The sequence below is a fragment of the Podarcis liolepis genome (assembly GCF_965112155.1).
Source record: "Podarcis liolepis genome assembly, chromosome: 5".
Lineage (NCBI taxonomy): Eukaryota > Metazoa > Chordata > Lepidosauria > Squamata > Lacertidae > Podarcis > Podarcis liolepis.
In genome coordinates, this window is record NC_139556.1 from 75,393,467 (window position 1) to 75,418,933 (window position 25,467).

A 25,467-nucleotide genomic window follows, 5' to 3' on the forward strand; every position below is an offset into this window, starting at 1 on the left:
ACGACTAAATGACAACAACATCTTATATGTGATCTGAAGCAGATTTGTGCCCAATTCTAGGCCTGCCATATGTCTGGATTTTCGTGGACATTACCGGGATTTCAAAGGTGAAATTGACCGGGGGGGGGGGGAGAGAGAGAGATTTCCGAAAGGCTGCACTTAGTCCTGGATTTTAGGCAAGTCAATAGGAAAATCGCCTCTTTTTTTTGTTTTTTGGTCCTGGTTTTTACTTTTTGAAATATGGCAACCCTACCCGATCCCAAGCAGATAATAATCAAGAGGCAATAGGGGCTGGATAAGAAGGCAGGAAAGACTTGGAGGAGGAGCACAGAGAAGACTGCGATGTAGCCATGGATGGCATTTGCACTCAATGGCACCACTGTTCCAGCAGACATTGGGTAAATGTGCAATATGTTAATTGTACATATCAATGCATTTTTATCTTTTGCAGCGTTTTCTATTTTAAAAGATTGAAAGGAAGTCAACAGGAAAGGCTGTGTTTTCCTTTATTCTTGATTAGCATGAATACAGAATCCCAGAGGGGGCGGTACTGCTGTCGCTTCTTAATTTCCCTGGTCTCCCAGAGCTGTTATGAATGGGGGCAGTAAAGAGACTCTGTTTGCCCAAGGATTAATCTTTTTGATAAAGAAATGGAGAGAGGGAAGATCTAATGCAAGTGAAAGGCAGAGCTGCCTTCTCCCTACAGAGTGTCCTTCTACCAGTGCAGGTAGTCAGTCGGATGAAGTGCAGATGGTAAGTAGAAAAAGCCACTTATTGCTCCAGCAGTTATGAACTCCTGCCTAAATATTTCTAGGTCTGTTGAGGAAACTGAAGAGTCAGTACAGGTTGTGCCAGAAACAGCCAATTCTGCATGTTTGAGTAAGGTGTAGTTTTCTTAGAAACTTAAAGCATTTTAATCTCGGTGTGGGTTTCTTAAAAAAAAAAAGGAAAAGGTTGTGCAAGGTCTATTTTCACTAGAAAACAAGAACATTTTCAATGCAAAATAAACCCAGTAGGGTCCAGCCTACTAGTTATGTGTAGGATTGTGCTTTCTTGTCTTGCAGAAAAGAAACAGAAAAAATAATAATGCATCTTTTTAAGTAGACTACGTGAAAGCTATGTCATAAGCTTGTTCATCTTTATAGTGCCACAAGAATCTTCACAGTGCTGGATTTGCACACAAACTAAGTAAGCTATAGTTTAAGGTCTCAGATTATGAGGGGCCTTTAAATAGGAAAAAAAAAATTACAAGAAAAATATTGAAAGAGTTTAAAATTCAATGACATGTGCAGAACACACGCCCAGTGCATGGTGTATTGCTTCTCCAATTTGCTAAGTTATGTGTGTAATTGCTTGTTTATTCCAGTAGTGTTTAAAGTTTTCAAATATGCCAAGTAAGAAGTCATAAGATATTTTTCATTTAAAGGTATTTTGTATGCAAATGGACATGTTTTAGTTAGGTTTTTAATTGTCAGTCGCATCTTTGCCCAGGTACCAGTATACATCCAAATATAAAAGTTTGTTATTTCTATTTTCATTGTCCTTTCTGTTAGAATAATTCAAATTTTTGAAGCCTGATAAATGTGACAGTTTAGGACTTTTCTCTGCAATCATGCGGTGGGAAATTATAGTTTTCATTCAGCTCGTGTCTAATCTTTATTCATGGGCAATCACATAATTTATCCATGAATTTGTTGGCTGAACTGATCTTAAACCATAGCTGTTCCTTAGAGCAACCAAAGCCATTCCTAAGAGCAGTCTAGGGCCTTTTTTAGGGCTTTTTAAAAATATTTTTTTTTTGTTCATATGTCTGTTTTTAATCTTCCATTTCTTTCTGTAGTTCTATCTATGTGATAAGTCAGCTATGTGATAAGTCATGCTGAACCCACTTTAGAGCAGGGGTGACCACAGACCACAGCCAGCTTGCTAACCTACAGGAAGTGGTCCATCAGCCCTGCAGCTTTGCTTTCCAATCTGATCAGGAGTTAAAGTGCTCTGTCAACTCTTTAGAGTTTGCAATCAGCGGTTGCTTCTGTTCCTTCCAATAGTGTCATTTGTACATTTTAGAGTGGAGAAGGAGATTGCAGACTCACTTAGGTTAGACTTTACTAAGTGGTCTGCAGATAATAGGACGATACCTAAAGGCTGCTGAGACAAAGAAGCAAATAACGACCGATTCCCCAGTTTTTATAAAATCTTATCAGTTACTCACACCTGTCTCCAGGAGAAACATATCAGTTTGTATAACAGCAAATCCTGATTTGAGGCAGTGTACTAAAGATGCCCATAGATTCCAGTTTTGGTGGCATTTTGTAGTGGACTCCATTTTGCAATAGATCTCCAAATTTACTGTGTGGTTTCCCCCCCTTTAATACAAACTAAACCCATATTTCTTCTCTATAGTTGTCTGAATTTGTGTTATTCAGATTTGATTTTTGTAATGTCAAATTAACGCAAGATTCAGCTTTTATTTTTCAAATCCCTGGTGGTGGCGGCGTGTGTTTTTCCACATCCATGTTACTGCTGTATTGCGCACACACCAGTTCTGTTAATTTTAAAAAGGACCCGTAACTGAGATGTCATCTTTACCAGAAGCATACCGTTCTTCAGGAAGTGCTCAGAGTCAGACATTGCAGCCTCTTTTAATGTACTGAATTTGATGCGAGTTGATATTTTTGCAAATCCACAGAAAAAGAGCAACTGGACCAAAGTTGACCTCAATATCATCAATAGAAAAGAAGACGAAAAAGATCTAAAACTCTGATCCTGTGCGTACTTACGTGAGAGAATAATCTTTCAACAGAGAAGTTTGTAAAATAAATCACAGCAATCATGCCTGGAAATAGAAGGTTAAGATAAGATTCCAGGACAAACTCAGCTCTCAGTTCTAAACACACAGAAGCAGATGATCCTACTTATTATTTGAAAGTAAATCGCACCGTGACTGAATCCAAATTAAGCATGCAGAGGATTGTAGTCATCGCCTGATTCTTTGCAGACAGTAATGCTGGCAGAAAAAGCCAAGTTAGGCCACAGGCTTTAAGCTGATGCTTTCTCCCTCTAAGGCAAAGGTTAAGGGCTAGGACAGGCAGGCTCAAGACACCAGAAATTCCTTATGTTCAGTATTGTCATAAAGTGGACTTTGCACTGCATTGAGGGCTTGCAGTCCAAGGCAGCGCACTACCAGCGACCCACAATCTTGCCCTTTGCCTCAGTCAGTGATTTGTCTTGGTCTGGTGCTTATTAAGGTTCTGGGACATGTTCTCAATTGACAGGGCAGGCCAGCCATTCCAGAAACAATATAGGTTTACGTGCTGCTTCCAGCACTGCAGGCAGGGGCACTTTAATTTCTGCTGTCTAGCCTGCCTTTGTGGGAGAGCTGGCTCTGCATATATTTTTGTCTCCAGGAACACCCGGCAGTCTGGCTAGCAGAACTGCTGTCTTGCAAGTTGGGGCCTGCTGTTGCCAAGATTAAGTGCCCGATAGGAAACAGGAAATGTACATTTAGTGGAGGAGGTCTTGGCTTCCACTATATTAAGCTTTCAAGCGAAGTAATCAGTAGTTGCATCCAACTGACCTCCAGTCATTTGCCCTCCATCCGATCATACGAAAGGTGGAGCAGGACCCCGGAAGTGGGGATCCTGGGTCTGCAGCCAAGGACTCCCAACCTGCAAAGTCAGGGTTCAAGATTGTTCAGGGAAGCTATGCCCATACAGCCAGGCTTCCTGCCTTAGACCTGCTTTATCCCCTGGGTGGTGTGGGTGGCAGGGACATTTATGCAGTCCCCTCACTTGCCTTCCCCTTACATCTCATAGAAGCACAACCCCAGCCCTTGCAGCCTGGTAAGACCTGGGCCCTGTAGCTGAAGCCTCATCTATATGCATGCAACAGGTATGAGGTGTGCTATTTTGGACTGCAACTGAGGGGTGCCATTTTGAATGCTCCACAGCAGGGGTAGGCAACCAAAGGCCCAGGGGCCAGATGCAACCCAATCACCTCAATCCGGCCCGCAGATGATCCTGGAATCAGCGTGTTTTTACATGAGTGGAATGTGTCCTTTTACAGTGGTGCCCCGCAAGACGCATGCCTCGCAAGACGGAAAACTCGCTAGACGAAAGAGTTTTCCGTTTTGGAGGTGCTTCGCAAAACAAATCTCCTATGGGCTTGCTTTGCAAGACGAAAATGTCTTGCGAGTTCCTGCAGGTTTTTTTCCCTCCCCCCCTTTTTCTAAGCCGCTAAGCCGCTTATCAGCTGATCCGATAAGCTGATAAGCCGCTAATAGCGCTAATCCGCCAATGGGCTTGCTTCGCAAGACGAAAAAACCGCTAGACGAAGAGAATCACAGAACAGATTCTTTTCGTCTTGCAAGGCACCACTGTATTTAAAATGCATTTCTGGGTCATTTGTGGGGCCTGCCTGGTGTTTTACATGAGCAGAATGTGTGCTTTTATTTAAAATGCATCTCTGGGTTATTTGTGGGGCATAGGAATTTGTTCATTCCCCCCCAAAAAAAATTAGTCCTGCCCACCACATGGTCTGAGGGATGGTGGACCGGCCCACGGCTGAAAAAGGGTGCTGACTCCTGCTCCACAGTGTGTTGTTCTTGTGGTTGGTTGTGGGGTTTTTTAAAGGCCTCCCTGCAAACAGAAAAGTAGCACACCAGGGAGAAAGATTCTGATCCCCACCTCCTTGCCTGTTGTGCTGCTTTTCTACTTTCGGGGAGTTTTGTAAGATAATGCTGTATTATTTTACTGTTGTTAGCCACTCTGAGCCCAGCTTTGGCTGGGCAGGGCGGGATATAAATAAATTTATTATTATTATTATTATTATTATTATTATTATTATTATTATTATTATGTATTCAAAAAGGAGATTGCCACCTGTAGCCTGTGGCGTGTGTGAATCAGGTCTGGTGACCACAGCTATCTTTTGTCTTGAATCTAAGCAGATGCTCTTTGCAACAAAAATAAAGTGCATAACAAATGAACTTCTTTTTTTTTTAAAGGTGGGCACGTTAACCACCTTTTAAAACCACTTCAGCCTGGTTAGTGCTGTAATTTGCCTAGCAACAAGTTGCCCTCTGCTGCCCCCTAGTGGATTACAAAAATCAGGACATGTGCTGTCAAAACATGTTGGTAGGTTTTTCCTTGAAAGAGGAGGGCTCAGCTAGGGTGCAAATTCCATTTACCAATTAACATTCATAGAATTGTTGGGGATGGGGAATCCTTAGCATAAGCTGTTGCATCTTTCTGCCATAAATGAGAAAAATAATGGAACTTCTTATTCATCACTACCTGTCGTATTACTAGTGGCTGTTCCTACAACAAAAGCTTGCTTCTCTTTTGACCAGGCAAGAGCTTGACAGATGTTGGGAGAAACTAATTGCACAGTGCTGAGACAATGCTCTTCAGTGCCCTCCAGCCTTTGACATTGATAGGTGGAAAGCTACTAATTGCAAATCTTACTCCTTATCAACGGGAACAGCAGGTTGCTGCAGAATTCATGAAAATTGCTTTGAACCGTGAAGGAGTAATTTCTTTAACTCCTTCAGACCAAGAGTAGGTTAAATGTAAAGAAGCTGGAAGTATATACTGTAGGCCAAAACTATAATGTGAATAAGGGCTGCCTTCTTCGGTGAGCCTGAGCCTTTAAAAGCTTTTTGTGATGGGCAGAAATTCAATAGGGTAAGGATTCTCTCTCGCCACCTCCTAGCAGACGCCCAGTAACGAAAATGCAAACAGAAAGAAAGTGTCTCCTGTTGAACTTCTGCCTTGTTTTCCTTTAATTCTGCTGGTAAAATCATAGGGGCACTGTTATAAAGGGGGGGGGGAGAGAAGAAACTGAATATGGAACACATTTCAGATGTGGATTTATTATAATTATTATTATAATTATTATTATTATTATTAATTGCCCTTCACACAAAGATCACAGGGTGGGTTTACAATATAGAAACACAAAAATACGTACCATAATAACAAACAAAAACAATAGTTCCAACCCCTGTGGTTTAAAAGGCCGTAGAAGGTTTAATTAGCCAAAGGCCTAGGAGAAAGGGAATGTTTCTGCCTGATGCTTAAAGATATGGGGAGAGCATTCCATAAGCAGGGAGTCACCACAGAAAAGTCCCATTCTTATGTTGTCACCCTGTGGACCTCTTGTGGGGGAGGCACATCAAGAAGGACCTCAGATGGTGATTGCAAAGTCAAGGTTGTTTCATATAGGAAGAGGAGGCGGTCCTTGAGGTATTGCAGCCCTGAGCCATTTAAGGCTTTATAGGTCAAAAGCGGCACATTGAATTGGGCCTGGAAACCAATTGGCAGCCAGTGCAGTTGGGCCAAGATCGGTGTTATATGCTCAAACTGTCTTGCCCCGGTTAGCAACCTGGCCACTGAATTCTGCACCACCTGAAGTTTCCAAACTGTCTTCAGAGGCAGATTTTGGTCTTCAGAGGTTAGATTAGCATGTTGCAATGATATGACCTAGAGGTGACCAGAGCAGAGACGACAGAAGCTGGTGGAAGGCACTCACTCCATGCCTCCAAGGCTGCCTGAGCCTCGAGCAACAACAAAGGATCCAGAAGTACAAAGGGGTTCACAGCTTGAGGGTACTTCTGAATGACTTTAGCCTCCCTCCACACCAGGGAATAAGGAGTGTGTGAAGATCTACATCATGAACAAGAAGGCAATGAAGGTTTACATTGGGATCTGCTGCCCCTGTGGATCCTGCTGTCTGAGGTTGTCGCCTAATCTTGCCTAATGGATGAGCTGGCCCTGATTGTGAAATATGCATGCTTTTGGTAGTGCCTTCTTTTCTGACAGGGACGCGGGTGGCGCTGTGGGTTAAACCACAGAGCCTAGGACTTGCCAATCAGAAGGTTGGCAGTTCGAATCCCCGTGACGGGGTGAGCTCCCGTTGCTTGGTCCCAGCTCCTGCCAACCTAGCAGTTCGAAAGCACACCAAAAAGTGCAAGTAGATAAATAGGTACCACTCTGGCGGGAAGGTAAACGGCGTTTCTGTGCGCTGCTCTGGTTTGCCAGAAGCGGCTTTGTCATGCTGGCCACATGACCCGGAAGCTGTACGCCGGCTCCCTCGGCCCATAAAGCGAGATGAGCGCCGCAACCCCAGAGTTGGTCACGACTGGACCTAATGGTCAGGGGTCCCTTTACCTTTACCTTTCTTTTCTGACATAGGATCACATAGGCGCCGACTCCATGGGGCCTGAGGGGGCCCGAGCCCCCTCAAAAATTCGTTTGGGGGGGCTCCGCCCCCCAATAATCTCAGGCGCCCCTCCAGCAGAGCGCCGCCGCCGCCCCTCCCCCAGCCCAAAATGCACAGGGTCGGGCTGCATGCCTCCTGCCCTCCCTCCCGAGCAAAAGCTCCACCCAATTTCCTTCGGAGCTGATTAATAGGCGCAGCATGCTCTCCCCTATTCGCTCACGAGGAGGCGGTGCCACTTTATCTGCATATTCATGAGCTTATTTATTATTCATGAGCTTTCGCGGGCTCCCCCAATATTTTTTATAAGTTGGCGCCCCTGTAGGATCAAGAACATGAAACCCATCTAAATTCACAGGGAGGGAAAGACCATGAGCCAGTGGTGGAAAATATGTAGAAAATCATGGGTTCAGTCTCCAGCAACTTGAGGAAGGGCTCGGGAAAATCCCTCACAGGAACCCTGGAGAGATACAATGTACCAGAGGCTGGAAAAAATCAGTGGCCTGGCTCAGTATAAGGCAGCCTCTTATGTCCACATAGCTCAGAAACTAAAGTAAGTCTCATGTTTTATTTTATGAACGCATCATCAACTTGCATTCAATTAATATTCCATGAACCTTGTGCATTTTGGGTTGAGGTAGATGATGTAGGCATTGATCCAGGCAATAAATAGAAATTTAGAGACTGGTCTTGCTCAGCAAATGCAAAATAGCTGGTGGAAGATATGAGAAGGTTTTCTTTGGGGTTTTTGGTTTTATTTCCTCCCTCTAGTTTCACAATTAATAACCTCAGAGTTAGTTTTCCTTCTTCTTCCTTTTCTGCTAGGGCATTTCAGTAAGATGCAGTGGAACAAAAAGAAGCAGTGTGAGCTAGCACAGAGCAAAGGTACATCTAAATTTTCAGTGCATTTCCAGATCGTTCTAAACTATTGCAATCGGCATACTATTAAAAGCACGGTTTTAAAGATTGGCTAAACATCTAAACTAGGATTAAACATCAAGATCCATGAAGAGTCTGCATTCTGAAGATGTCATCATGCTTAGATGGATGTGGTACTGTAGGTTGAGAAGTCATAATCTTCAAATTTAGAATCTACTCCTGGGAGAGGGAGAACATGAAAAGGTAAGATATGGGATGTATGAAGTTGAATAAGTGATGTATTCCAACTCTTGGGATTTATAAATTTGCTATGGTATAGAACTGTTTTCTAATCTCTTGTCATGACATTGCTTTCACTCAGTTTAATTCAGCATGATGAACACTCATACACTACTGGTTGTTGTTGTTGTTGTTGTTGCTGTTGTTTTAATTTAATTGTGCTATTCTCAACATTTATAGTAGAAGAGAAAAAGATGTGCTATTTGGGGAAGTTAGTATACCCACCTCCTAGTTTCAGATTACATGCTATTCATCAGGGTAGTAGAGAGTATTGCCTGACACCTCTCCATTTCTCACACTGTCTATTGTTATAAACCAGGGATGGGAAGAAGAGAATGCAGGATCTCTTTGCTGGAGATGGGCAAGCCAATCAGGATGAACGTTCATTGTCGTATAACCTCCCTGCAAACCAATCGGAACAAATGCTCAATAAATACCAGTTTAAAAGATTCAGTTGTTCAGTGGAAACAGAAAGTATGGCCCTTTCTGAAAAATTAACTAAGGAAGTCAACTGACGAGCTTCGTGGCTCAGAGATATTTTTCGTTTAAAATCCTCTTAAAAGTTCATCACATTTTAGGGCAAATTTCTCCTCATAAACACATTTTTAATATACAGTTTTGACTAATGTACACATTTTTGCAAGCTGTCCCCCCCCCCCAATATCTTCATTTTTAGGCAAACTTCCCCTAATATATGCCATTTTGTAAACAGTGTTTGGTTAGAGAATGGCACTGCAAAATTCGGATAGGTGCAAATTTCAAAGGATTATTTCCTTCAGAAAGTATGGACTGGAAAAAGTCAGCTTCAAATGTATCCTGAATAAAATTTCTCCATCCCTAGTGCTGAGTTAGGTTTTGAACACTGGTCTTCTAGATTCTACTCCAGCAATGACACCACAGTGGCTCAAAACTCCAGTGCATATAGATTATAATCCTGTTCATCATCATCATCATCATCATCATCATCATCATAATAATAATAATAATATATTATTATTATTATTATTATTATTATTATTTATACCCCGCCCATCTGGCTGGGTTTCCCCGTCAGACTAAATAGCTGGAAATACATTGTTATAATACTGTTCTAAATGTATTGCTTGTTTATTTCCAGGGCAAGAACTACACTTGGCTATTATGAATGTGTCCACGACTGAAACTCAAGCAAACAAATCAGATTTAATACAAACGCTAGTAGTTGTAAAGGGAAGCCTTTATTTGGCTAACTTCATATTCATAACTGCATTGAATATATTAATAATCAAGACTGTGAGACAGAACTCTAAAATGGTGAAGGAAGTGAGATACTTCCTCCTATGCCATCATCTTCTCTGTTGCTCTTTATTCTGTTGCTCTGGCATGGTGTCCAACGCGATACAAACATTTAAAGTGCAACAATTCTGGATCTGGATCACCTTTGGAGTACAAACAGCAGTTGCAGAAGCAGTGCTGCTAACGCTGGCTTTGATGGCAATTAACACTTGCTTAGCAGTTTGCTGGCCTTTGAGATACCTGGCCTTTGTACACTTGGTGAAACGCAAAGCCATAGCTTGTGTTTGGGTCGGAACACTCCTCAAATCTGCATGCTTGATCATTGTGGAACGTACAGAAGAAGATCCGATGGACATATATGAAGCAGAGCCCTCTTGCCCAACTATCCTGGGTAGTGATTTTGCCAAAATAACCGGAAGTATTCTCATTTTGCTTCTTGCAGCCGTCATGGTAACTGTTTATTTTCTCCTGTGGAGAGAAGGAAAGCTCAGCGGTCATTTTAACTGTTCAAATAAGAAGGCCAGAAAAACAGTCATTATTCATGGTGTACAAATGAGCTTCCATATTCTTCCACCCTTAATCTTTACAGCCATCGGAAAAGGATCAGAAGATGTTCTGATAAAATTTGGAGCTTTTGTTGGTTTCTTACTTGCACAAAGCTTCAGCCCTGTGGTTTATGGGCTGCGGAACAAAGAACTTCTGGACAAGATATGTGTCAGACGAGAAAGAAATCAATACAGTAACTACTTGGTAAAGTACAATAACTACCCACCGCAACTTCAGATGGTAAAAGGTTCAGCAAATGGGCGGACCATTTCTCAGTGTAGTGCAGAAGCACTTTCAAGTCACCATTAGCCTTCATTAAACCATATCACACATCAAGGAATAATTCAACTCACACAACTGCATATACCAACCTATTATTTTTAAAACCAGATTTTCAGCCCCAAAGCTAGAAGCCTTGAGTGCTATATTTTTGCTTTAAAGTTTAAAGGGTAATTCGTGGAAAAGACACAGCACAAGAAGTAAAGGAAACCATGGAAAAAGAGAGGGCAAGGCTCTGCCAGACTGGCTGCTAGAAATGGTACACTCTGGAATCTCTAGTACAGTCGTACCTTGGAAGTCCATTTGACTTCCCAAATGTTCGGAAACCAAAGCATGGCTTCTTGATTGGCTGCAGGAAGCTCCTGCAGCCAATTGGAAGCCACAGAAGCCCCATCGGACGTTCGGCTTCCAAAAGAACGTTCAAAAACCATAACACACACTCTGAGGTTTGTGGAAGGAGAGGATGCAGTAGAAGACACTTCCTCATCATAATCCCAATAGTTGCCCACCAGGGTAGTATTAATGCTGCTTTGTATCTCTTTCCCTTGGCAGCCTGTAACCCCACCTGAGCACTAACAGGTTTGAAAATCAGCATGTTCATGAAAATTTCGGCAGTTCAGCCAATGGCATAGGAACAAATTTCCAAAACATCAAGTCAGGTTTTTTGCAGCTAAGGAGCTTCCAAAGGATGCAGCCAGCATATACTACAGCTTCCGCCACCTTTTGACAGATTTTCTACATGTCCTCTGTGCATTGATTTGATATTTCATATATATTTATTAACCATGATAAACTATGAGAGTTAGTCAGAGGCTTGCTTTGGTGCTAGTATGATTCAGATGTGTGAAACATTCTTAAAAATGTCTTAGGGCCTGGTTAAAAATGGAATGCAGCTAGTTTTGCCCCAGCCTGATGATCACTGACTTGTGATAATGCAGAAATAAGTTTTTTCACTGGCAGCACTGGTGTTGTGAAATGCACTCAATGCTGAAATGCAACAGGTCCCTTCTTTACTGGTATTCTGCTTGCTTTTGAAGACACACCTGTTTGCACAGGCAGTCCCTGATTTCTTCACCTCAGTCTCCTGTATTAATGGCAGCAATGTTTTAATCAGATTGTTCTATTGTGTGTTTTAATTATAGATATTTATATTTTAATAGGACTGTTTCACTGTGTATTTTAATCATGGGTTTTGATACCATGAAGTTTGTGCAACTGGTTTTTACATTTTGCGAGGTCATTCTGCATTCTGCAAGAGGGTTTCTCCTTCAAGGGCGAAAAACATCAGAAGCCCACTCCACAGTAACTCAGAGCAGTCTTTCAGTGTGACTGTCCCTCATTTACTTTCCAGAAACAATTTAACACCTGTTTTTTCAACAAGCTTTTCCAGCTACACGAAAAAATATCTGTCTCAGATAATTTTGTACTGTTTCAAAGTCTATATTTAGTAGTTTTTAAACTAGTTTTTGTTGTATATTTGTAAATTGCCTTGAGAAATATGAGACAGGAAATAAATAAAATAACAATAATGATAACAATGATAATATAGTCTGTTTCTTATTTAGCCCACAGCCAAACAACCTAATGGTGCTCTCCTGAGGTTAAACTGCTACTTTGACCTCCTTGAGCGTATATAAATGTTGTTCTTAAAAAAAAAAAAAATCTAGTGGGGCCATTAGTTTTCCAGCTTGGGACAACTGATTCTGACACAGTTACCCAGGTATCATTGTCTCTATGTGACGCCATTTCCGTCGCATAAAAATATGACAATGCAAAGTCTGTTGTTAGGCTAGCACAGGCTTCCTCAACCTCGGCCCTCCAGATGTTTTGAGACTACAATTCCCAGCATCCCTGACTACTGGTCCTGCTAGCTAGAGATCATGGGAGTTGTAAGCCAAAAACATCTGGAGGGCCGAGGTTGAGGAAGCCTGGGCTTAGCAGACCTCCATTCTTGATAAACTTCATGACCTCATATCAAAGAAACTGTGCTTTTTACATGGTTGAAACATTCCAAGTCAATAAACATGGAGCAATAATTTTAAAAAACCCTGCACATTTCTCTTGTGATGGGTGCTTGGTCCACGAACCGTACCATTTCATGTGATTTCAATAATACAGTGGTACCTCCGGTTAGGGACGCAGGTGGCGCTGTGGGTTAAACCACAGAGCCTAGGACTTGCCGATCAGAAGGTCGGCGGTTCGAATCCCTGTGACTGGGTGAGCTCCCGTTGCTCGGTCCCTGCTCCTGCCAACCTAGCAGTTCTAAAGCACGTCAAAGTGCAAGTAGATAAATAGGTACCGCTCCGGAGGGAAGGTAAATGGTGTTTCCATGCACTGCTCTGGTTCGCCAGAAGCAGCTTAGTCCTGCTGGCCACATGACCCGGAAGCTGTACGCCGGCTCCCTCGGCCAATAAAGCGAGATGAGCGCCACAACCCCAGAGTCGGCCACGACTGGACCTAATGGTCAGGGGTCCCTTTACCTTTTACCTCGGGTTAAGAACTTAATTCATTCTGGAGGTCTGTTCTTAACCTGAAACTGTTCTTAATCTGAAGCACCACTTTAGCTAATGGGGCCTCCTACTGCCGCTGCACCGCCGCTGCACGATTTCTGTTCTCATCCTGAAGCAAAGCTCTTAACCCGAGGTAATATTTCTGGGTTAGCATAGTCTGTAACCTGAAGTGTCTGTAACCTGAAGCGTATGTAACCCGAGGTACCACTGTATGCATAAAAGCGAAGTTTGGCTAGGAACATGTCACGTTTCTTATGTAAATGTGAATATATAAAGCAGCCCCATACGGGGTCAGACTGTCTACCTACTTTGCTCTTGTCTACAGTGACTGGCAGTTGCTCTCCAGGGTTTCTGCAGTGTGGTGGGCCGATGCTTGGGATGGGGCAGGACGGGGGAGCATTGAGGGCTGGGCTACATAGGTGCATTAGTGAGGCCAATCCACCGCTGCTGATTGCCCTTGCCACTAAAGTTAAAGGTAAAGGGACCCTTGACCATTAGGTCCAGTCGTGGCTGACTCTGGGGCTGAAGCGCTCATCTCGCTTTATTGGCCAAGGGAGCCGGCGTACAGCTTCCGGGTCATGTGGCCAGCATGACTAAGCCACTTCTGGTGAACCAGAGCAGCGCACGGAAATGCCATTTACCTTCCCACCGGAGCAGTACCTATTTATCTACTTGCACTTTGATGTGCTTTCGAACTGCTAGGTTGGCAGGAGCAGGGACCGAGCAACGGGAGCTCACCCCGCTGCAGGGATTCAAACCGCCGACCTTCTGATCGGCCCTTGCCACTACCCTACCCCAAACCACCACCCTAGGGGCAGGACAGCAACTCCACACTGCACTGACTGCACCTGGGTTTTGTACGGGAGACTTTCTCCCTACCTGGAGATACCAGGAACTGAAACTTTTGACTTCCTGTATGCAAAGCTTGCTCTCTACCACTGAGCAATAGCATAACCTCCAATGTTCCTCAGATGAAAATAGGGACATTTCTCACTCCCTCACAACTGAGCCTCCTCGACCCCCAACATTTTTGCATCTCCTGCGCAGGGCCTTTCTGTAATTATGGCTAAGGAAAAAAGAAACTGTCTGCCCTGAGTGACACCAGCCATTATGTTTAATGTGTCACTTGGGGGGGGGAGGGGAATCGCTTATGGGTTCATTTCCTAGGCCTCGGTCTCTGACACTAGGATGACTCAGCAGAGCTTTGCAGGGCCTTTGGTATCTATCAGGCGCCACCTCAGAGAATTATGTTAGCTGTGATTGCAACTGGAGCAGAGAAGAAAGAAAGAGATAGCATGGGAACAGGTGGAAATTAGATTGACGAGGGAAAGTAATGAAGGCCGGCGCAGATTAGAGTGAAATTATGCTTTACATCCGACATGTTTGTCAGGGAGCAACAGCAGCTGTAATAAACATGAAGCGTTTAGCCATTGTTCTGATAGCGGTTTAGAAATAAAAGCAGGATGCATAAACCAGAGAGACGGAACTGTTGTCTGGAAAAGTTTATTATGACTCTCTGCAAAAAGGAAGCAAAGTACAGTGGTACCTCAGGTTACATACGCTTCAGGTTACAGACTCCGCTAACCCAGAAATAGTGCTTCAGGTTAAGAACTTTGCTTCAGGATGAGAACAGAAATCATACTCCGGCGGTGTGGCAGCAGCGGAAGGCCCCATTAGCTAAAGTGGTGCTTCAGGTTAAGAACAGTTTCTGGTTAAGTACGGACCTCCGGAACGAATTAAGTACTTAACCTGAGGTACCACTGTAAAGCCACTCCTTGACTGTAGTAAGGAAGGACAAGGCTATGAAAACTTGATCCTAGAATTACATCCAAGAGATGTCATGATATTCAGACACAGCAGCGTTTTCCAGTTTTCCTGCACTCGGGATTATTTCTACATCAGGTAGTGTGCTGAAGAGCCCCTTGCAACTGACAAGGCATTTGATAAATTTCACAACTTGTTTTATGCACATTGCAGACCCTCCAAGTGTCCCTATTTTCCTAGGACGTCTCTGATTTAGAGAAGTCTTCTCGGTTTCTGATTTGATCCTGGAATGTCCCGCTTTTCCTTAGGATGTCCCTATTTTCATTGGAGGGTATGGAGTTATCTGACCCCTGAGCCGTCTGAAGGCAATCCTGTATAGGGAAGTTTTGTTAATGTTTAATGTTTTATTATGTTTTTATATATGTTGGAAGCTGCCCAGAGTGACTGGGGCAACCCAGTAAGATGTGTGGGGTATAAATAGTAAAATTATCATTATGGAACAGAACGTCTCTATTTTCATCAGATAAATGTTGGGGGGTATGACATTGGACGAAAATGTGATATGCGCTTTAAGAAAATAAGATGTGCCTTGTAGCATAATAATAATGAATAAAATAAATAAATCCCAGAAGATCTCAGTGACCAGGTCATCTTCTCCGAACAAGCTTCTCATTTTAGAATTTCACTGAAAAACCCACAAAAGAACAAGGTCGAAAGAATAGTGACAGCATTATCCTCCATACCTGTGCATTAAGTATATATCCTCTGCTAAGATCCACACACCTTTTATGTAATTACACATGACTCATGAAGTGTAGTATCTACCTTACCTGCTCGGCCTCATTTAGTGGCTACTGCAGCTTTTAATGAGTGAATGTAGGTAAACGGTTAATACAGAATTTGTTGCAACACATACAAAAACCATCCTCTACTCCTCCAAGTTGCCCAATTTTAAAAAAAGAAAAAAGAAACACAAAATAATTGAGTAAAAAAATGAGATGTTTATTATAGAAAGAGACTCTCTGTTGCTTGCTCTCCCTTTCTCTGCCTCTCTCTGTCACAGACCAAATAAACAATAAGCTCCTCATAGGAGGAAACACTCCAGAGTTGCTTCTCTGGCCTTCAGGGTATCGGTGTCATGGGCCAGAAGTCAGCTTCGCCTGCTGAACAGCAGCCTGAAGAGTGATAAGGCAGAGTGACCCCACCTGCAGCAGATCAGCCTTTACAAGAGGAGAAGGCACTGATGAGAACCAGCTGACTCTGGCCTTCTTAAACAGAGCTCTCAGCAGCAGTCAGATGCTGGAAATGTCTGTTGTTCTTGGCCCCACTTTGCTACTTCCTGCTGGACTCTTGACTCTACATCATCTGGACTAGACCCTTAGCTCTGTAATCATCTGGATTCCCTGACCTCTGGACTGTCGGACTTCACATGTGGATTCTGCTGTCAGGCAAAGGTTCCTCAGAGACTCCTAGCTCCTGATTCTCAGCAACAGAACTCGGACAGGCTACAACAAATGGCGCTGAGCACCCTCGGAACCAATGTATGGTTCTGATATAAGCTAACTGTGTTGTTTTGTTTTATACAGTGGTACCTCGGGTTACATACGCTTCAGGTTACATACGACTCAGGTTACAGACTATGCTAACCCAGAAATATTACCTCGGGTTAAGAGCTTTGCTTCAGGATGAGAACAGAAATCGTGCAGCGGCGGTGCAACAGCAGTAGGAGGCCCCATTAGCTAAAGTGGTGCTTCAGGTTAAGAACAGTTTCAGGTTAAGAACGGACCTCTGGAACAAATTAAGTACTTAACCCGAGGTACCACTGTACTGGCCTTCTGATTCCAAACAAAATTATATTTCAGAAAGGCAGAACTCTTCAGAACACAAGCCTAGAAATTTAGGAGCTGCTTCTTTTCTTCCCGGTCACCAAGATCCACCAACTGGTTGCAACCAGTTTATGGTGAACACAACATTTGCTCTGAGACTTCTTAAAGAGGCAACAAACTATTCCCATAGCTGCCACACAGGGCTGTTTTCGAAGCACCTCAGTCCACTCCCATATCTGCTACAGCAGCTGTAGGCCTCCTAGCAAGTGATGGAGGAAGATCTCTGCTACTAGGGCTGATTTTTGGGCAGCCCTATCAGTTCCAGTACATGTTTTTTCTGCTCAGAGGCACATGGGAGGGAGCCCTTTGTGGTTTCAGAGCTAGCACCACGTTTGAACAGTGCAGGGATCCTGGAAACTGGCCAAAAATCCTTGAGGCTGAAGAATATTTGCTGAGCAGGTTTTCTTTCTGTAATACAGGCTGCTGACGCACAACAACAGCTGACATATTTCACTAGTGAAATCCACCTGGCAAACTCAAATAGTAAGGAAGCGAAGCAGAAGTTTGAAAAGTGCAAATTCAAATTATAATAGCCCTAAGCATAAAACAGTACAGTATCCCTGTACAAATGGGGTTGGCCAGGGCGGCGGGAAAGGAATAAGAGAATTGGGTGGTTGCACATGCACAGAGAACAGCGCCCAGAGGAACCTCTAGAGAGAAGGTTTGTGGGTGTTGTATCTGGGAAACACAGTAGGTTTGCCTGAAGCAGTTTGTTGCCATCCTATTGACTAGACTGTGAGCAATTCTGAACAGGTTAGTGTTGATATCATTATGAGAACCCTCCTAATATGGAGCTTTTAAATAAAGGAGGACAAGTATAGGGAAATTTTAATTAAAGGGTACGAAAGCTGAATAGGTGTGGTACAACCAAACACCCGCAAGCTGGTGTGACGTCAGTGCTTTGTTGTGTACAAACAGGCATAGAGCGGCTCAAATACCTCAAATGGCCCCGACAACCAGCCTCCCTCCTATTCACTCATCTTCCTATTTCTTTCTTTCTTCTGATCATTTTCTCTCTCTCCCTGCCCTGCCCACATTCTTCCCTTAGGAGGAGCTAAATGGTCATTTGTAAACATGGTGGGTTAGAGATAAAGGGTGAGATGGGCATTAGGTAGACGCGTTAATACATTAATAGGATGCCTTTTCTGACTTCTCTTTGTATTTCAAAAACTAATGAAATACAATTCAAAGCAAAACAATGCATTATACACCTGCAAACTCTTCCACGTTAGGATGTACCTAGTCTGAAGGCTGACCCCCTGTTTCCTAGGTTTCTTCTTTCTTAATTTTATACCCCACCTTTCCTTCCAAAGGAACCCAGGCTAGCAAAAAACAAACAATAAATTATGAAATAGCTCCACTGAAAAAGGCTTGTTAGAAGAGGAAGGTCGTCAGCAGGTGCCAAAGGAAAACAGAGATGGGGGTTTGTGTAATATTTAAGAGAAGGGGGTTCCAAAGGGTTAGATGCTGAAATATACTCAAGAGTCCTGTAGTGATTTCATGCTCTTTATTGCAGCTTGTAAAACAGTGATTGAATTGCCCCCCAAACCTCAGGCTATTATATACATTATTTACACAGTGAGTCCCGTCTGATTGGATGATTCTGCTTCCCTCCTGGAGCCTGATTGGTCTTTTCTTGCAAGCCAATCAGTTGTTTCATTCTAGGATCCTACTTGCCTATTGTTCTAGGATCTAAACTTAGTACATAACAGATGCCATGACAATAAAGGCCCAATTCCTATATGGTGCAGAACTGACCTCCTGAGAAGATGTTATCTGCAGGAGGCCCTCACCTGCAGGGCACACTGATGGACTGGCTATAGAAGAGGTGAGACAGTCTTTCTGGTGAGGTAGTCTTTCGGCTGTCTAGATCTACCTTTCCCTCATGCATTAAAACAGGGGTGGGGAAATTTTCAGCCTGAAGGGCACATTCCCTTGTGGGGAACCTTCTGGTGACCACATGCCTGTGGTGGGAGGGGCCACAGCTAAAAGTGGGTGGAGCAATGGCTGTAATGCTTATCTTTCTACAGTCAGCTACATTCCAACCATGCAGAAATAAGGTTTCTATATGCTTTCACATCTACATCTTCAGCAAGAGCCATTCACGGTTCATTGGCATATTCCAAACAAGTAAAGACACTGGAGGGCTGTGTTTGGCCTCTGGGCGTGAGGTTTGCCACATGTATATTCAAAGCGAGATCATCTGGACAGGTGCTGTTAGCAGTTCCCCATGTTACAGAGGCCCAACTGGCCTCTGCTAGAAGGACAGATACACACCCTGCAATGAAAGCACACACTTGCACCCCAAAAGTTTCCTCTCTTAGTACTACAATTCCCAGCATCCTTGACAAATTGTACTTCCCAGGATGCTTTGAGGCAAGTAATGTGCTTTGAATGGATGTGCTTTGGTCCTGTGCTACGGAGCACTCTTCCAGCAGGAATTTGGTAGGCATTGTATTGAACCAGAAGCTCTGCAAACACCATCTTGGTAGTGAAGATAACCCACCATTAATTGATAGTTAATTAATTGATAGTTAATTAAAAGATAACCCCACCATTAATTAATAGTTGTTAACTGATAGTTGATATATGTTTATATTCACATGCTTTGATATAAGCTAATTGGCTTGCTTTGATGTCATCCTTATCTATGGGCTTGGGGTGCTGGGCTCTAAGCCCAGAAAGGGGAACTATCTGTAAGATTTGGATATTTGCCACCTATGCCCTCATCTGGTCAAGTGAAGTGATGGGAAGTTCTGGCCAAAGTGACATATACTGTTTTGCGTATAAAGAATATATGTATGTTTGCTTGGGCGCAGACAAGCCTTCTCTGTGCTGTGGTGTCCATCCCGCTTCTGCAAAGGCTGGGAGACCAGGCAGGCTGCTTTGCTGTTAAGTCTGCACCTTTATTTTATAAAGCAGTAGAACTGATCACTCTGGGTGTTCTTGATATCCTTTCGTTTTCCTGCACCCAACCACTCCCACAAGCCCTCATTTGGGCCTGCGGTTCAGAACAGGCATCCTTGCTTTTTACTTTCAGGTGTCCCTTGAAAACTTTTTTATGTAGACAAGCCATGTAACTGTTTACAATTTTATCAGCCAGTCGTTTCAATATTTTTGATCTGTTTTTTTTACGATGCCTTACATTTTATTCTATACTCCGCTGTACACAACCATGTTATATTGTATTAATGGGCAGTAAATAGGTTTTCCCCCATAAAGAAATAAATGCGCTCATTAGGGGCTTGCTGCCATCTTTGTCAGCGTAGTCATTGTCCTCTGCCTCAACCAGGGGTCCGCAGGGGCTCAGAGCCCATAGCACTGGCCTGGGCAACGGAGGCACTTTCCCGCTACCTCCTCCCGCTCGGCTCTTGGCCATACGTGGCCACTCAGCAGGAAGGAAGGGGAGTCGCCCAGAGGCATCCACAGCTTCGGATTGGCTGAAGGAGCTTCCTGTGGCGAATCCGAAGCCGCGCCAGCGTCGCCGCCCGCCCAGAGGCATCCGCAGCTTTGGATACTGTTTGTTACTGGCGGTGATGCTTGGCTGCTCTGCCCCACTGACCACTACTGGCTGTTGGGTAACAATTCCTATCTTCCCTAGCCATTGGCTCTGCTGGCTGGGGCTTGATGGGAGTCCCACAACATTAGGAGGGCCACACAAGTTCCACACCCTTTTCCTAGATCTGCAACCTGGTCAGATTCTTATTGAAATAATGTTCATTACAGAATGAGAAGTGACAATAGTGTCTTGATGAACTGTTGGCAGAGGTGTTTTTAGGGTGGTGTGACCAGTATGGTCGCACCGGGTGCCACGCTGCAGGGACCGCCCAAACAATGCTGTTGTTATAAGAAAATCCTGCTTCTTTTCCCTTATGGGGTATCCAAGAGCCTGTATAGAGTCCTTAAGTGGATTCCCTATTGGGAGGAGAAAATAGCAGAGGCCAACCAGGGTATATCGAGAAGCAAAGCAGCTAGCAAGCCTGATCTTTATTTGGGAGGGTCCCCACTCCCCACACGCTGGAGAGAGGAGAGAACCCAGAACGATGGTGTGCAAGCCCTTACATAGACTTTTGAAATTGCCCACCCTGTAGCCCACCTCACAAGACATCATACATACATCACAAAAGGAGGTGGTCTACAGCAGAAATACATCACAGGAGGCAGTCTACAGCAGAAATCCTGTCTGCCAGGATACCTCATAATGGTCGCTGATTGCTTTGCCTGGGCAGCTTGGCCATTCTTTTGTGATGGTAAATACTTCAGCTCCTGAATCCAGGTCACAGGCTCACCCCATTCATACACACAAATACGCCCTTTAAGACGGGATTTGTAAGCAAAAAGACAATGGGAGGGCTTTCCCCACCCCCGCCCCCTTACTGCAGAGGATTATCTGGGGTCACTGGGAGAGTCAAAATGGCTTCAGGATTGCTCTCCTGTAATATTTCAGACACGTTTATATAGTTATGTATGTGTTTGCCTTGTACATTTATGAACATTTGTTTTATATTTGAGGCCTTAGAACACTGTGGAATGAAGCATGAGAGGCGGGGGGGGGGAGCGCTGAATTTTAGCATCAACCAGGTTGGCACTGAGGTTTGAGAGCCCAAAGTACGCCACTACTGTGCGCCCAACACAGTGATGGGATGCCCTATCAGCTGGTACCATTAGGCAGTTTCAAGGCTCCTGTACTTTTGGGATCTCAAGCATAAAGCCCTCAGGCTTCCATGACCCCTGGGCAAAGCCCACAGCAATCCACACTGTTCTATAATTTTGAGGGCCAAGGAGGCCCATGAGGGGTGAGCTGGCATACTTACTCATATGTAAATCCACAGCTGAAATGGCCCCAGCTTGTCATTCACACTACTTCACGTGCCAAAGCAATCTTGCAGCAAGTCCTCATGTTTCCCCTCTGCTCCCAGAGTGTGTTTTCCATGCATGAGGTTTATCTGAGGAAGTGAAACACTTGCAGTGAGCGGTGTGTGTTATGTAGCCAGCTGATGTTCCTAAAATGAACAACATTCATAAAATGAAGGCGGAATTGGAAAAAAATTATGGGCGAGATTCCAGAGCGACTATTTCTTAAGAATCTGGCCCTCCAGCTCATCTGGGCTTTTTACATGCTTGCTGTAGAAACTGCAAGTCCCCTGTTTGAACACCAGGAGGCTCAGAAACACTGTACAGCAGCGACGAGAGGAGGCTGCCAGCAGAGTTTGTGCACCGGATGCAGAACAGCTGGGCCTTAGGCCTCAGAATGACGGCCCACAGTCGCCTTGCCTGCTGCTCTTGCTTCTGCAGGGACAGGTCAGCGTGGGAAGAGCTGTGCCGAAACGGTTTGCTCAAGCTCATAGTAAATACTAGGCTTTTTAAAAAGTGTGTGTACTATTGTACAGGATACACATTCAGAAGAAATAGCGAGCGGGCATTGTATGAATGAGATACGGGAGAAGTGATGTAAATTATGTGGGGACGATTTAGTTGTGAGTGCTGCAAAGCCCCCCCCCATCTTGTCTTTTTGGCTCATTCCTTCTGGGTCTGTGAGGGTGGGCCTGGACCGACCTTAGGATTTGTTGCTGGGCTGCAATGTTTCGTTTCTGATAAGCTGTGCTTCTTGGGGTTTTAATTTGCTGCTGTTTGGACTAGTGTTGGGCTGAAATCTGTCCTCCGACTTTTGTCTCTCATGGTGCAATTGTCTCCAGACCATTTGGCACTTGATCCTTGCAGGCATTGTTCATGCATTCATTGAACATGTGAGTGCAGCACAGCATCAGGTTCTGCCACAACCCACACAAGTTCAAATGAACCCTTGTAGAAGCCCCCCTCCCCTAACGTGGAACTTTCCTCTGTAGATTTTCTTATGAATATGTATAGGATGGAAGAAGGCCTGGTCTCTCCCCTCACCCCCAGCCACATACGCACACACCTGTACACACATTAATTGAGCATGCAAGGAGCATTAAAAAGGAATGGCTATTGCACTGATCAACAGATAGAACAGATTTCAAAGTGCAAACTACTTCTTCTAGCCCAAGCAATAGATTTGTTCTTGGCGGTGTTATGTTGGTAATGTTGCTGGAAGACCTACGGTATACGAAAGTATATATGTGTCAGAGAATTGGAAATCTTCAAGTGTGAATTTCAGTTCTGTCTTTTAAAAGGTAATTTAAGCTGCCAAGTATCGTTTTGAACAAGATGCTGCTGGGGCCTTCCGTCTGCGACTTGTGTTCTGAAAACCCACGTATCTTGACAGGTGCGTCGAATGTCTTTTCTGTAGCTGTCAAGCTCCAGGCCTGCCGCACGAGTTTCAGTACATCTGCTCTACTCGCAGCAGCATATTCTGTGTGGCAGAACCTCCTAAGAAGTGTGAGGTTTATTTTAATGAGTATGTTAATACCTAGGAGAAATCAGGCTGGATTATAATATTTTATTAGATTGCTTTGAAAAGGCAAAGGAGAAGACGGAAAAAAGCTGGAAAGCTACCACCTCACCTTTCTGTCTAGGGTGCAAGCAACTGGGGCTGTGATGGTTAGGCCCAAACTTAACATTGTTTTCACCCTTGTGGAAAGTGGCAGCATGAGAAGAAGGTGCTGTACTCATTTGGCCCAAGGATGCATCTTCCTAAAATATGTTAGTTATGTATGGCTCTTCATTCCTGCACTGAACAATATAGAAACAAGAAGGTGGGCTACGCTGAGAATTCTCACCCCTAGTGTTGCCCAATCCTTACCTGACATTCGCTCATACAGCATGAACATCTGTAGTGATGGGCCTTTGTGCTTACGTACATATGGAGGCTTCCCTGAACAATCAGGTTATATTTAATTCCTGAGGGATGGCTCAGTTGGTAGAGCATGAAACTCTTAATCTCAGGGTTGTGGGTTCGAGAGCCACATTGGGCAAAAAAATTCCTGCATTGCCGGGGATTGGACTTGATGATCCTACTGATCCCTTCCAACTCTACTATTCTTTGATTCTAGGGAATGCCATGTATGTAACTAAATGTGTGTAACTAAATGTGTGAAGGCCCCTTTGCTTCAGATATTTGTGTTGTGTGCACAGATGTTGAGGGAAGAGTTTGCAGGGTTGGAATAGGGTATTCTGCATGGCCTATCTCCTCCTTAACTGTTCAACAATGGAGCCAAGAAAAAAGCTGAATAAGGCTAATGGCTTAAATCCCAAATAAGCTTCTACCAGCAGGAATTTTACCAACGTGGTCACAGAATTCTACCAGTGGAAGAGGGTGTGTGATTTTGTCAGTCTCCCCTACAGCCCTTTTGCGCCTCAAAAATCAGAAAGTTTAAGTTTGTTCAATTATAGTTGACTGGGAGGTGTTGCACTACATGCTCACTTCCCCCAAAGACTGGGCTTTTCGAGAGATGGAAAGTGATGGAAATATGGTAAGGGCTGGGTAACACTTGCTTTGACGCAACGTCATCTAGCATAAACAGAACGTCTGGAAGCACCCATAGATTTTGAAATTTTTCCATCAGCCCTCTTTATCTACACAGTCTCATTCACTTCGTTGCCAGTACTGAGATATAAGTGGCTACTGGTGTTTTCCTCTGTAAAGCATTGCAAATCTGGTGTTGCTTCTGAGGTAATCAGTGAGCCTGCACGTGGTAAACATCTCTTTGGTAGTGTCCTTCATCTTCCGGTAAGGTTGTGTGAGGTGTGCAACAAAACTTAGAAGTTTAATATCCTTTCATGAGACGACTGGGTCAAAAGTAGGACAGGCGGTTCCTACAGTTGGGAAAGGATCTGGTTTGTGGCCTATGTAGGGGCCTGGAAGTAGAGCCTGGTGTGTTGGTGCCAATGACAGCTCACTTCTAGGGCAGGGGCTGGTTTTGGCAGTGCCGTGTTCTCTGACCTCAGTCCTTCCTTGAACTTTGAGGAGGACGATGGTCAGGAGAAGGTGCCCCTCAGAGAGTTGACATTCCACACTGCAGGACCTTCTTGGTCAGAAGATAAGTTGGCTTTCCAAACTCACCAGGTTTCTATTGCATTCCCCATCACCCCCACACAGTAGGAGCCAACTTCTGCAGAATCAGAAGTTCAGTTCCTCAAACTTGGGTCCCCAGCATAGCTGTCAACTTTTCCCTTTTCTTGTGAGGAACCAATTCGGAATAAGGGAATTTCCCTTTAAAAAAGGGAAACATTGACAGCTTTGGTCCCCAGCTGTTGTTGGACTACAGCTCCCATCATCCCTAGCTAGCAAGACCAGTGTTCAGGGATGGTGGGAGTTGTAGTCCAACAACATCCACGGACCCAAGTTTGAGAAACCCTGCTTTAAAAACACAGCCACCTCATCGCCACCAACAGCAGGACCAAACCAGCCAGCTTTGGAAAGGCACCTGCAAGAGCTCTCAATTTAGGTGGTCCTCACCAGAGTGTTCTGTCTAGGGTCCTGATAGGCTTTGCCTTGTGGGATGCGGCCCTTCCTAGCTGAATGTGATCTACCATTACCAAGAAATCTTTCTGCTGATGTCAGCTTTCCCCTGTCAACCTCAAACCAGGACCAGACAAAGAAAGGCATCTTCTTTGCTGTTTTAGCATGCTTGACATATTCTTTCTGTAAACTGCTTTATTTAAAATCAAGTGGCATATAATCTTTATGAAATAAAAATAATAATGTTTTGTGTAAATAAACTTTTAAAAAGAATAATACCACCATGTTAATTTTATGTGCTGTATGGCAAAAAGAAAAGATGAACTGAAATATTTGATTAGGAGGCAGATTTGATAATGCATAATGTCATGGGTTCTGGGATGGGGGGAGGAGCACCTCAGATCCCATAGCATCCATATTCCCAGCAATGACCACAAACGACACAGGA

At 44.0% G+C, this 25,467-nt stretch overlaps 2 protein-coding genes and 2 long non-coding RNA genes across 17 annotated transcripts in view; 2 read left to right on the forward strand and 2 right to left on the reverse strand.

Annotated features, from left to right (window-relative positions):
* LOC310707104 overlaps window positions 1–25,467 on the reverse strand; it is a 213,695-nt gene that overhangs the window by 24,073 nt on the left and 164,155 nt on the right. The gene's annotated exons all lie outside the window — the stretch shown is intronic.
* Window positions 591–12,011, forward strand: LOC310707089 (putative G-protein coupled receptor 148). 7 transcript variants are annotated; one of them, XR_014526327.1, is made up of 4 exons: window positions 591–753; window positions 8,044–8,103; window positions 8,206–8,340; window positions 9,494–12,011. XR_014526327.1 is itself a non-coding variant. In XM_083503725.1 (3 exons), exons 2-3 carry the CDS (start codon window positions 8,058–8,060, stop codon window positions 10,504–10,506), a joined length of 1,059 nt encoding a protein of 352 aa, XP_083359851.1. In that variant the 5' UTR covers window positions 591–753; window positions 8,017–8,057; the 3' UTR covers window positions 10,507–12,011. The 7 variants fall into 7 exon arrangements, 4 of the variants coding, with proteins under 4 accessions (XP_083359851.1, XP_083359852.1, XP_083359850.1 ...); XR_014526329.1 differs by lacking the exon at window positions 591–753 and adding an exon at window positions 7,547–7,771; XM_083503725.1 differs by lacking the exon at window positions 8,206–8,340 and having other exon boundaries at window positions 8,017–8,103.
* LOC310707105 lies at window positions 9,575–21,662 on the reverse strand. 2 transcript variants are annotated; one of them, XR_014526341.1, is made up of 2 exons: window positions 21,451–21,662; window positions 9,575–10,119 (listed from the first exon to the last, which is right to left on the reverse strand). It is a non-coding gene; the product is annotated as an uncharacterized lncRNA (long non-coding RNA). The 2 variants fall into 2 exon arrangements; XR_014526342.1 differs by lacking the exon at window positions 21,451–21,662 and adding an exon at window positions 18,430–19,163.
* The window catches only part of ZBTB38 (zinc finger and BTB domain containing 38), a 31,610-nt gene continuing 28,005 nt past the window's right edge, over window positions 21,863–25,467 (forward strand). For all 7 annotated transcript variants that reach the window (XR_014526314.1, XM_083503647.1, XM_083503648.1 and 4 more), the window contains exons 1-2: window positions 21,863–21,983; window positions 22,792–22,883. The gene's annotated coding sequence lies outside the window, so the exon portion shown is untranslated. The remainder of the gene's footprint in view (window positions 21,984–22,791; window positions 22,884–25,467) is intronic.

Coding starts and splice junctions, on each gene's coding strand:
- LOC310707089 (XM_083503724.1), top strand. Junction 8,104..9,493: donor TGAGCTAGCACAGAGCAAAG/GTACATCTAAAT, acceptor GTTTATTTCCAG/GGCAAGAACTACACTTGGCT.